The sequence below is a fragment of the Rousettus aegyptiacus genome, unplaced genomic scaffold (genome assembly GCF_014176215.1).
Source record: "Rousettus aegyptiacus isolate mRouAeg1 unplaced genomic scaffold, mRouAeg1.p scaffold_m13_p_19, whole genome shotgun sequence".
NCBI lineage: Eukaryota > Metazoa > Chordata > Mammalia > Chiroptera > Pteropodidae > Rousettus > Rousettus aegyptiacus.
The window spans coordinates 5,378,303-5,389,922 of record NW_023416294.1 but is presented as its reverse complement, the minus strand read 5'-3'; the positions used below and the strand labels follow the sequence as shown (position 1 = coordinate 5,389,922).

The 11,620-nt window shown below is 70.7% G+C and overlaps 1 protein-coding gene across 3 annotated transcripts; it reads left to right on the top strand.

Annotated features, from left to right (window-relative positions):
* The first annotated feature begins 209 nt into the window (after positions 1 to 209).
* On the top strand, positions 210 to 11,161 carry PLCXD1 (phosphatidylinositol specific phospholipase C X domain containing 1). 3 transcript variants are annotated; one of them, XM_016136232.2, is made up of 7 exons: positions 210 to 284; positions 1,255 to 1,487; positions 4,118 to 4,254; positions 6,389 to 6,517; positions 7,118 to 7,273; positions 8,312 to 8,495; positions 9,760 to 11,161. In XM_016136232.2, the coding sequence occupies exons 2-7, from the start codon at positions 1,358 to 1,360 to the stop codon at positions 9,996 to 9,998; spliced, it is 975 nt and encodes a 324-aa protein (XP_015991718.2). In that variant the 5' UTR covers positions 210 to 284; positions 1,255 to 1,357; the 3' UTR covers positions 9,999 to 11,161. The 3 variants fall into 3 exon arrangements, with proteins under 3 accessions (XP_015991718.2, XP_015991716.2, XP_036091629.1); XM_016136230.2 differs by lacking the exons at positions 8,312 to 8,495; positions 9,760 to 11,161 and having other exon boundaries at positions 7,118 to 8,305; XM_036235736.1 differs by lacking the exons at positions 210 to 284; positions 8,312 to 8,495; positions 9,760 to 11,161 and adding an exon at positions 591 to 651 and having other exon boundaries at positions 7,118 to 8,305.
* Positions 11,162 to 11,620: the final 459 nt, after the last annotated feature.

Below are 11,620 nucleotides of genomic sequence, written 5' to 3'. Positions count from 1 at the left end.
GCTGAGCAAAGGCTCGGCCACCACAGCCGGGGGGGAGGGCGGGGGGCTGAGCGCGCGTGGCCCCGCTTCCTGCGGGCCCCGCGGTGCGGTCCTGCCTGGACCTGGCTGCAGCTCGCGGCCGTCCGGGGCGGGGACCGGGCGGTCCCGGAGGCGGCGCCGCCCCCGGGCGTGGGGGGCCGGGCGTCCAATCGCGGCCCAGGGCGCTGGGGGCGGCGCGTCGCGGTCAGGGAAGGGGACGCGGCGCGGCGGCTGCAGGAAGCCGTGAGGGACTCGGCGGCGGCGAGGTGAGTGCCCCCCCCACCCCCCGGCTGCGCGCTCGGGGTCCCGCCGCGGGCGTCCGCGCCGCTCGCTCAGGCTCCCCGACCCCGCAGGGGACTGGGGGGCCGCGGGAGGGGTCGAGAGGGCGGGAGCGTCTCGCAGTGGCGCGGGGCCGGTGCGCCTGGGCTCCGGGGCCGCGGACCCGCCAGGCCGGGCGCGCGGGGCCTCGGGCGGGCCGGGGACGCCGTGAGTGTTGGGGGGCCCGGAGCCGGCGCGGGCGGGAATGTCGCGGGTCGCGTGAGTCCGTCCGTCTATTCACCGGGCGAGTATTTCCCGCGCGGGCGCTGCGCGCTCGTCACCGCCGCACGTGGCTGCGGGCGGGTCCCCGCCCAGGTGTGTCACCGCGGACCCCGGCCGCGCGGGTCCCGCAGCGTCCGCACCCTCCGCAGGCGCCGGCGGGGAGGGCGCAGGGACCTCAGTGTCAGGTGGACCTGGGTGGGCCACGCCCTGCCCTGGGTGCGTCGGTCACTCCCGTAGCGAGCAGCCCAGGCAGCGACAGGCCGGTTGGTCGCCTAAGCCTTTGTCCCCTGACCCTGAGACCGAGTTGGCTTGTGCCCGCTGTGCACTCGCGGGTGGACGTCGCACGCTGTGGCCGTGACTTAGGGACCCACGGCAGCCTCCAGCCTCTGGCTCTGACGGCCGGTTCTCCTAAGGCAGCGTGTTAGTGTGTGTCGGGGGACCCCCGCAGGCAGAGCCCAGCCCCCCGACACAGGGGCCGAGCCCAGTGTAGACGACGCGCTTCTCACGGGGTCCCGTCTGGCACCCCTAGCGATGGGACCCCACACCGTAGACTCTTCCCTCGGTCCTGGGGGTCAGTAGTGACCCCACGGAGAGCGGCACCCTGGGAAAGCGGCTTTGGGGTCCTGGGTGTCTCCGTGTCCGTCTGTCCCTCTGTCCCCGGCTGTCCCTACACTCCCAGCCCGGTTCGCCCTCCAGGAACCGTGAAGCTCTTCGCTCTCGAGGCCACGCCCCCCGCACGACGCCTGCTCTGCGCTCCGCCCGCTCCCTTCCTCCCGCCTCCCCGCACCGGTCACCTGCGATGGGCTCGCAGGTGAGCGCGGCCGGCCGCTGCCCCAGCCCGCCGGGGCCCTCGGACGCCAACGCGGACTGGATGTCGGCGCTGAGCCCGCGGCTGTGGGACGTGCCCCTGCACCAGCTCTGCATCCCAGGTGAGGCCGCGTGTGCGCCGCGGGGCTGCGGGATGCAGGTGGGGTCCTGGGTGCGGTGAGCCGAGGGCCACGTGTGCACGTACACGCAGACACACGCACGCACACGCGACCACGAGTGCCCTCGCTCTGGCCTGCCTCGCTCTGCCGCGGCCGGGGCGCGGGGCGCACGGCGTGGGGGTTCCGGGAACGCGCCCTCGGCCGGTCTGCCCGGCGCTGCGGACGCCCTGGAATCTCGGCCCCTCCGTCCACCGTCATCGCCCTCGGTTCGAGGTCTGCCTGGATGGCCCAAGGCTGGGACAGACCCACGGTGACTCCCTGCGCCGAGGCGCGCTGTGAGGAGGACGCGCTGTTACGACTCACTGGGACAAGTATGCGCCGTGACGGGGACGCGCTGTGACAAGTACATGCTGTGATGAGGATGTGCTGTGATGAGGACATGCTGTGACGACTCCGTGATGAGGATGAGCTGTGACGAGGACGAGCTGTGACGAGGACTCACTGCGGGGCTGGGCATTTTCTCACCAAACTAAGGCATCTCCCACTCCAGCCTTTAACTGCAAAATCCGCCACCCGGGTCGGCCCTGGACAGATGCCGCCGCGCGGGTGGGACGCACGGGGACCGGAGCGGGGGGCGGTCCCAGGGAGCGGCGCCGCGTCCCAGCACCAGGGAGATGTCCGCGCGGCCGGCAGGGCGTGTGGCCGGGCGCTCCGCCCGCCGCCCCGCCGCCTGCGTCCGTCCTTCGGCTGCGGCGCCCGCGTCTCTGGCCTGTGACACCCTGCGCTGCCACTCCTCTGGGCCGCCGCTCCCTCCCGGGCCCTCTGCACACGCGAAAGCGCTGTCACCAAGGAGACGATCGCGTCACGCTGAGCTGCTCACGTTGGGTTCCCGGCCGTGATGGCCGCTGCGCTCCGGGCCCCTGCTCCGGCAGCTCGGGCGACCCTGCGCTGCTGGCCGTGAGCGCGGAAGGGCAGGACACGGACCGAGTCCCGGAGCCTCCAGAGGGAGCCGGCCCCGGGCACCGGGTCTGTTGCCCGAGCAGAGCTCAGGCATCCAGGACGTGAGGGGACCCGGCCACCTGTGGTCCTGTCTCGGCCGCCGCAGGACCCGGCGCAGCCTCCCGCGCGCGCCTTGAGGACCCAGCGCTCTGTCGCGGGGCGACCGCTCCCCGTGGAGTCCCACCCTCTCCAGAGGCCACTGCAGGTTGGAGCCCCAGACAGCGTCTCCCTCTGCCCCTCGTCCCTCCTCCCTCCCAGAGCACCGCCCGCCGGTGCCCTGTGCACTGACCCCCTGCCCAGGACGGACCTGGAACCCACACTGGGGGCTGCTGCCCTCACGGGGAGCTTAGAGCTCCGAGGGACACAGAGCCCGCGGAAGTCGGCCCCACGGCCAGACGGGGGCTCCGAAGGACACAGCCCAGGGACTCGGAAACCATGAGCACGTGGCCCCCAGCAGCCCTGACGGACTGCGGAGCACACGCACGGGGACCCCCTCTGCTTGGGGGTTCTAGACACCAAGGATCTGGGGGCGGCAGCGTCCTCGCCAGGGGACTCGGGGACGGTTGAGAGCCGAGGTCTGTGAGCTGTGGAGTGACCACCCTCCCGCCGCCTGGCCAGAGTCCAGTGCCAAGATTTCGTCTCAAAGCAGAGCCTGGTGGGCGTGCAGCACACACACACACACACTCACACATTCACGCGCACACTCACACACACTCACACTCACACACTGAGCATTCAGGGCGGTGCCGCCCACCCTGGGGACGGTGAAGGTCCCCACGTCCCCCGACAGCTGTGGCCGCACACAGGCCACGCCGAAGCGGACAGCCGCTGAGACAGTGCCGGCTCCCGCGAGCCCCGGCGTAGCAGACGCCGACGCGGCGTCAAGGGAAACGCAGCTGAAAACTGCAGAGTTCGACCTTGTTTGCGTGGCATGTGCGTGTGAAAATGTGCATAGGTGGGTTAGCCTCACGTATAAGCGGATCCACGTATGTTATATGTGACACAGACATATAAAGTACATGCGTTTACTATTAGAGCAGTTCAGTGTTTTACTCAGCTACATGCTTCCACATTTCTGGAATTAGAAGCTGTTAGTCCGTGAGTCTTCTGTGGCCCCTACGGCACAGCGCACTGATCGGTGTGTTAAACCCACAGACACCCGTCCTCCCCCTGTCCTGGTGGCCAGCAGGGTGACATCAGGGGTCCCAGGGCCTCACTCCCTCCGGAGGCGCCAGGGGGGCCCCCCTGCCCCTCCCAGCGTCTGGGGACCCCAGGGGTCCCTGGGCTGGTGGCCACGTCCCTCCCGTCTCGGCCTCCGCGTCCACGTGGCTTCTCTGTGTCTGTGTCTCTCCTCTTCTGCCCCTTGAGGACACGGTCCCTGGGTGGGGGGCTGCCTGCTCCCGGAGGACGCACCTCACACCCTTCACGCAGTCCCTGTCTCCCCGCCGGTCCCCTCGCAGGCTCTGGGTGGCCTCGGGCCCCCCTCCCCCGGCACCAGGCGTGACTTCACTGCGCGTCTGCCGCTTGGCCTCTGCAGGGCCTCTGCGCGTCCCCCGGGGGTCCTCTGCTGCAGCCCCGCGCGCGGAGCGGAGGCGGAGGGCTCGCGGTGGACCGTGTCCTCGCTTTGTGCCCAGGGAGCCACGACACGATGACGTACTGCCTGAGCAAGAAGTCCCCCATTTCGCCCAGCGAGTCCAAGCTGCTGCAGCTGCTGGACAAGGTCGTGCCGTGTATCACCCAGCCGGTCGTGCACAAGTGGTCGGTCACCCAGGTGAGCCGCCGACGGATCCCGGGCTGGGGAGGGTGCCGCCCTCGCACGTGGGGCCACGCCGTGCCCTCCCGCATGTCCGTCCTCCGCCACGGGCCAGACGCCCCGGCCCTGGATCAGCCCTGGGCCGGGAGACGGGCCCAAGGCTTCGGACGGCTTCACACGCGTTCGGAAAACGCGTCGCCTGCACGTTTTCACGCAAATGCTTTGACAGAGGGAGTGAGGGCGGTGTCCGCTCCTGCGTTTCGCTTGGGGGAGCTTGGCCCCCACCCTTACGACTTGGGTTCACCCCAGCCCCGCCCCCGTGCCTCGGGAACTGGGGCCTGGCGACCAGAGCAGCTGGCGGGTGGGGTCCTCGTGGGTGGGTGGCGTGGGGAGCAAGGGGCTCCCCCTGCTGCTCAGGGCGGCCCGGCTGTGGGCGGGGACGCGGCGGCTGTGGTCTGGGCACCCAGCTTGTAGTCCGGGGGTGGCACTGAGGCAGGTGCACCCGGGAGCAGCGGGCCCACAGCCTCCCACACCTGCCCCGGGGGCCCAGTCTACGGGTTCTCTGCCCCCAGGGACTCGGCCTCCAGCCCGTCTGTCCGTCGAGCTCCTTTGCTCTGCGTTTTAGTCACGGGGCTGACAGCGCCCGGCGAGGCCGGGAAGAGGCCAGGAACGCTGGGGAGCCGCATTCCTAACCGCTGCCCGGGGTTGGGTGCCCCGCGGGCGGGAGGGGTGGGGTGCACCTCGCTCCAGGCAGGACACCGAGGAGCCCTGGGTGCTCGCCGTGGGTGGCAGGGTGCTGCGGAAAAGGCCGGAAGCGGCGGGGAACCGGCAGGGGGAGGGACCACACGCTGCCGTCCACACCGGGCCGCAGGGCGGCGGGGGTCCCGCCTCGGAGCCCCCCAAATGGGAACGGTGTGTGGACGCTGGAAGCATTCTCCTGTGAAAACTGTCACCGGAGGCTGCTTCAGCCGTGACATTCACGGGCGGGTGGGACGGACGGGGCGGGGGCCTCGCTCCCTCTGTAACAACCGTCCTTCCTCCGGGGGCTGCGGGTCCCCGAGCCCCGCAGGGTCAGCGCTGGCCACAGGACCGCGCGTCAGCCTCAGCGTCCTGTTTACCCAGAGGGACACCGGCCCCGATGTAGCCACAGGGCCTCAGGGTCGAGGACCACGGGCCAGCGGCGGCCGAAGCCCCGCCACACGCGCACACACACGCACGCACACGCACGCGCACACGCATGCACACACACGCACGCACACGCACACACACACACGCACACGCACACCTGCACGCCGGGCCCTGCCTACCCACGCCAGGCGCACAGTGGGCCTGTTTCCTGGGCTGTCGGCAGCCGGGCCCCTGCGGAACACGCAGGGCGGGAAACGACGTTCGCGTTCAGCCTCGGTGTTTCTCCCGGTGTTTCCTGCAGCGGGCCCAGCTCTCACCGCGGCCAGAGCCCGCAGTGCCGGTGCCTGCTAGTTCGTGGGCAGGACATGATACCTCCTTTTTCCTTTTTTTAATTTTTTTTTGTTTTTAAATCATTTTACGTGCAGCATGCAGTACGGTATTGTCTTCCCTTATTTCGCTTGCACGTTACTTTTTGCCTAGTTATAATTTCCGTTTTTCCGGGGAGCGGTGCCGTTTTCTGTTACTGTTCTGTGTCACCGTTACTTTTTGCTCTTTCTGCTGTTACCGTGGATGGAGGCGAAGCCGTCTCATTTTCCGCCCTCTGTCTTTTTGTGAGTTTTCTGTTCCCACCGTTCCTGGGGGGGGGGCGCCCCTCACCCCACTCCACCCGACGGGCCTTTCCTGTCCCACCGCTGTCTGTGGGTGCACGGCGCCTGCAGTCGCCGAGCTCCTGGGCACATCCTGGCCTCCGAGGGCCGAGGCGGGGTGTCCTGGAGCCCGGCCCGGGGCTGCCGAGGCCGGAGGCGACCTTCCGGTGACCGCCCACGGAGAGGGGGGGGGCAGCCGGCAGGGGGGCTGCGTCCAGCGTCAGGGCTGAGGGGCGGCGACCGCCGGGGCGGGTCGGCCTGGCTGCGGCCCAGCACGGCCCCCGCGGGACTGGCCGGTGTGCCCTGGCGAGCCGGTGCCCAGGGCGCGGCTGAGTGCTGCGCGAGCCCGTCCGGTGCACACCTGTCCTTGTGCTCAGGCGCTGACCGTGACGGAGCAGCTGGACACCGGGGTGCGCTACCTGGACCTGCGTGTGGCGCACATGCCGGGGGGCTCCGCCCGGAACCTGCACTTCGTGCACATGGTGTACACGACCGCGCTGGTGGAGGTAGGCGGGGGGGGGGGCACGGGCACCCACGGGAACCCACAGGCACCCACAGGCACCCACGGGCACCCACGGGCACCCACGGCCGACTCCGCGGCTCTGAGCCCCTGGCCCCCGGGGCCGCCGCGTGGTGCTGGAAGTTGGTCCCCGGTTCGTCTTCAGTGCGTTCTCTCGGTCGCTAGCCGGGTCCCGGTGAAGTCGGGGTGTGACGGGCCGCCGTCCGCTGCACCCCGCCCTCAGTGTCCGGCGCCCTGCAGGACTTTGGGGTCTGGAGCGGCCGTCCCTGGGATGTCGCTCTGCACGGCACTGGCCGGCAGGGGCAGTGCCCCTGCAGCTCCCGGCCCCCACGTTTGCACACGCGGTGCCTGCCGGAGGGCACACGCATGCCCACGCATGCACACGCACGCACACGCACACACTCGTGCTGCTCCCCAGAGCGAGGGCAGGCTGCCCGCTGCCACCCGGGCAGCCGTGTCCCGCGAGGACAGCCCCAAGCCTTGTCGCGGTTTGTTCGGGCCCGACCCCGGGCCCGGCGCGCGGCTGGGAGGCCCCTGCGGCAGGCGCGGGGGTCCCCGTCCTCCCGGCCTCCTGTCCCCCGCGCAGGACACACTCACGGAGATCTCAGAGTGGCTGGAGGGCCACCCCCGGGAGGTGCTCATCCTGGCGTGCAGGAACTTCGACGGCATGACCGCAGACCTGCACGAGTACCTGGCCACCTGCATCCGGAACATCTTCGGGGACATGCTGTGCCCCCGCGGGGTGAGGCACCGCGCGCCCCACACGCCCCCTCCCTGGGGAGCCGGCGAGGCCACCGCTCAGGCCCCATCCGCTCCCCACACCAGCAGTCACGAGGCCGACAGAATTCTCGTGCTGGCGAAGCTGCTCACAGGGTCCTCTAGAAGCTTCCCGCGACCTTGGGCCAGACGTGGCGCCGGTCCAGAAGCTGCGCAGCACCGGACACCCCGTGTGCGCGCTGAGCGTTGGGTCTGTGTGCGTCCGCGTCCTGTGCTCGCATACGGACGCCGTCCCCGTGGGTTGGGGCCGCCCTGGGGCCTCACGAGACCCCTCTGTGGGCCCCAGCTCCGCGTCCAGTCAGCTGGGTCAAGGCTTCGGTGTGTGGGCTTTGGGGGACACGAGTCAGCCTGTACCCACCCCCCGTGGCTTCGCTGCGTAGACAGCTTTCTCCGTCTGCTGGGGGTGGATGGTGCCAGGGCTCCTTGTCCCCAGGGAGCCCGAGGACTGACGCCCACGAGACCTCGGCTGGCCGTCACGGCGCCTCACATCAGCAGAGCTGACTGCCGTGTCTCCAGTCACGTCCCACGAGGCCAGGAAGACACACCCTGTCCCTCCGAGGTCTCCGCTAAGAGACAGGGCAGCCGGGCGCCCAGCGGCACCCGGCTCTCAGGTCCCCAGAGGGCGCACGGGGACCGGGTGTCCCGGGGATGAGGGAGATGGGAGCTGACTGGCGGCCGAGCAGGGACAGTGGTCCTGGTCCCGTCGCGTGTAGCACAGGGACCCAGTGAGCACCCACCTGGGACGCTGCGCTCAGGGCGCGTTTAAGGAAGAGCCGTGTCGCCGCCCTCGTGAGAAGCGGAGGCCACGGCGGTGACGTAGGGCCGCCCTATGCCACCGTCTGCCAGAGCCCGCAGGACAGGCAGCCACTGCTGCCTGCTCAGACGCCGGCACCTCCCGCCCCCGCCGTCCTGCCACGGACGCCCCAGTATCTCCTCCCCTGCCCTGTCACAGACGCCAGGGCCCGCCCCTCCCTCCGGGGCACCCACACCCGCTGTCTTGCAGGAGGTGCCGACGCTGCGGCAGCTGTGGGCGCGGGGCCAGCAGGTCGTCCTGTCCTACGATGACGAGTGTGCCGTGCGCCGGCACCGGCAGCTGTGGCCGGCGATCCCCTACTGGTGGGGGAACCAGGTGAAGCCGGAGAAGCTGGTGCGCTACCTGGAGCAGATGCAGCGCGAGGGCCGGCCAGGTGGGTGCGCCGCCGCCGGAGGGCCCCGCACGCCTGCACCCCACGCTCGTCCTGGGCGCGCAGTGAGGGCGTGGTGCGGCATGTGCATGCGTGCACAGGCGTGTGCGTGCGTGAGTGCACACGCAAACACAGGCATGGAGCTGTGTGCACACGTGCGTACGGCGCGCACACGCCCGCCCACGCGGACATCACGTGCGTGGCCGGGCGCACACGGGCGCACGGAGCCGTGCCGACGGGCACAGGGCCGCAGTGCGCCCCTCCCCTGCGCGTCCTGGTCGGCCCTTCCCACACTGCCTGGCCCGCCTGTCTCCTGCTGGGTCCTCCTCCGCCTCACCTGTCTCCTGCTGGGTCCTCCTCCGCCTCGGTGCTGTTCGTTGCTTTTCTGGCAAACACAGGCAAAGTCCCCCGGTTGGTGGCGCTGATGGGGGGGTGTGCTGGCTCTGCGTCTGCGTCCGATCGGAGAAAGGGACCTCGTCCGGGTCATGGGGCTGTTCGGGTCGCCGTCGGAGGCCTTCCCAGGAGCGGCGACAGGCGAGAACTTGCCAGCAGTGGCGCGGCCCCTCGGGAAGCACCGACTCAGGCAGCAGCCCCGGCTCGCACAGCCGTGCGCACACCTGTGGCCGGTCCGCTTGGTCACGGCTGTTCGCACAGGAAGCAACGCTTGGCGGTCGGGCCGTGCTGTTGAGGACGGCACCTCACGGGGTGGGCCTCGGGGGCAGAGCGCTGGCCAGACGCGGCTGCGGCTTGCGGTTCCCGGGTCCCACGTCGCGGGCGGGTCGGGAGGTATAAGAGCGCCCGGGATGCAGGCGACTTCAACATCCGTCATCCGGGGAGGGGGAGACTGCTGGTCTACGGGTGCCGTGGGCTGTCGTCTGCCTTTGCACAGGAGTGAGGTCGGGACACATGTCACAAGGCAGATGAAAGTCTAACAAGGTTCAAAGGAGCCAGGCTCGGAGGGACACGTTTACGCGGCACGTCCAGAACGGGCAGGGGCACCGAGGCAGCGTGGGTTCGGGGGCACTGTCCTGTCCCATGGGGCATAGGACAGGGCACCTTCGGGCACAGTTTTCTGTCTGTGACATGGGCGTTAGGATGGGGACAGCTGCGGGGACATTCTCACCCACCAGCCTCTGAGATGTGAGCCTCCTGTGTGGAAGGCAGCGCGGCCGGCAGTCCTGGGGTGGGGGCGTGGCGGGGGGCGTGGCGGGGGGGGCGTGGCGCAGGTGGGTGCCCTGAGCCCCGACCGTCCCCATTGCCGTTCCAGACGGGCTGTTTGTGGCGGGCATCAACCTGACGGAGAACCTGGAGTACATCCTCGCGCACCCGGCCGCGTCCCTCAGGAAGGTGACGGTCCCCAGCCTGCCGTGCCTGAGCGCCTGGGTGCGGCAGCAGAGCCCGGGGTGCGGCCCGCGGTGCGTCAACATCATCGCGGGCGACTTCGTGGACGCCGGCACCTTCGTCAGCGACGTCATCAGGCTCAACGAGAAGCTGCTCCGCTGCTGAGGGGGGACCCCCCCCCCCCGCGCCCAGACCTCGCGCCCCCCGGCCCCGCGCCCTGCGCCGCTGTCGCCTGCGTGCTGCCGGCGAGGAGCGCGGGCCCGCACAGCCCGGGCCGGGGTCCCCCAGCCCCCCGGGCCACGCCCCACGGTGACACCGCTGCGTGGGGATGTGGGGGTGTGGGGGGTCCCCGCGCGTGCTGATGATCACGCTGGCCGTGCCATCGCTTCCTCACGGGGACGGGGACCGGGCTGCGGGCTCGTGTCCCCAGGCTCACACCCCCGGCTCAGACCCACGGAGGCTCCGGGGCGCCCCTGCCCGGCGCACGCTGCGGGAAGCCCCGGTGCGGCGCGGGCAGTGAAGCTGAGCGGGCGGGAACCGTGGAGGCCGACGCGGGCGGCGGGAGCGACCTGCTGGGGAGCGGTCCGTGCGGGCCTGCCCCCCCCCCCGCGTCCCGGGGCGCCACCAGCTTCGGGGTCCACGGTGCCCAGGCGGAACCTAAGGGACAGAGGTGCACGGGACGGCGCGGGCGCGGGCCTCGCACTTCCCGGGGCCCCGGGGCGCCGCCTTCCCGCAGGCGGAGCGAGTCGGCGCCCTGCGGCGTCACCCTGGTCCTCGGAGCCGCGCCCCTGAGCTCGCGCCTGCTCCCTCGTGCGGCCACCTGCTCCCTCGTGCGGCCACCGGCCACTGGGATGAGGTCCCCATCGCCGCCTCGCCGCACCCGGCGCGGGGCCCGCGAGCGCGTCCCCCGTGGCCCTGCACACACGTCCCCTTCTCTCCGTAAACGGCGTAGTCCATTCTTCTTCCACTGGCCTGGCCTCTCCCCGCTGGCTCGGGCGCCTCCCCCCAGCGGTGCAGATGAGGCCCCCCCGCCGCCCCCCCGTGTTGCCCCGGCCCGTGGGAGGCTCAGCACTGTCCAAGACGCCGTCACAGTCTCCCCAAGGCCAGCCGTCCAGGTCCCCACAGCTCGAGGTCCCGGAAACGCCGCATGGGCACACGTGGCTTCCCGAGCGACGGCCCCTGTTCTCAGGCCCAGGACGGGTCCCAGCCGCACCTTTTTTCCCACGTCCCTCCTCGCGTGGATCGTTTTCTGAGGACAGACTTGAAAATGCCTCTTCGATCCACGTCCGAATGTGCTCCCTTGGGACATAATTACTCCTTTTGCAGAAGAAAGTCTATGCCGCGGTGCCATTATTTAACGAAGGTCCCTGAAATCCAGACAGACCGGGGGACCGCCCCGCTGGTGACCTCGGGCCTAGGCTCTGCTGGGTCAGACCCCCCACCCCTGAGCTCAGGGCCCAGGACACCCAGGCGAGAAGGGACGCGTCTCCCCCCGAGTCTGACAGGACGGCCACCCCCTCACGGCAGATGCCGCCCGCGGCCGCCTCGGACGTGTGTCGCAAATGGTTCCGCTGGGGTCGTCCGGTCCTGGGGAACAAGGAAGAGACGTGGAACCCTCGCCGTGGGTCTCATGGGGGCACAGGGGGCCCGAGGACACGTGGGGGCACAGGGGGCCCGAGGACACGTGGGGGCACAGGGGGCCCGAGGACACGTGGGGGCACAGAGGGCCCGAGGACACGTGGGGGCGCGCGGGGCCCGAGGACACGTGGGGGCACAGGGGGCCCGAG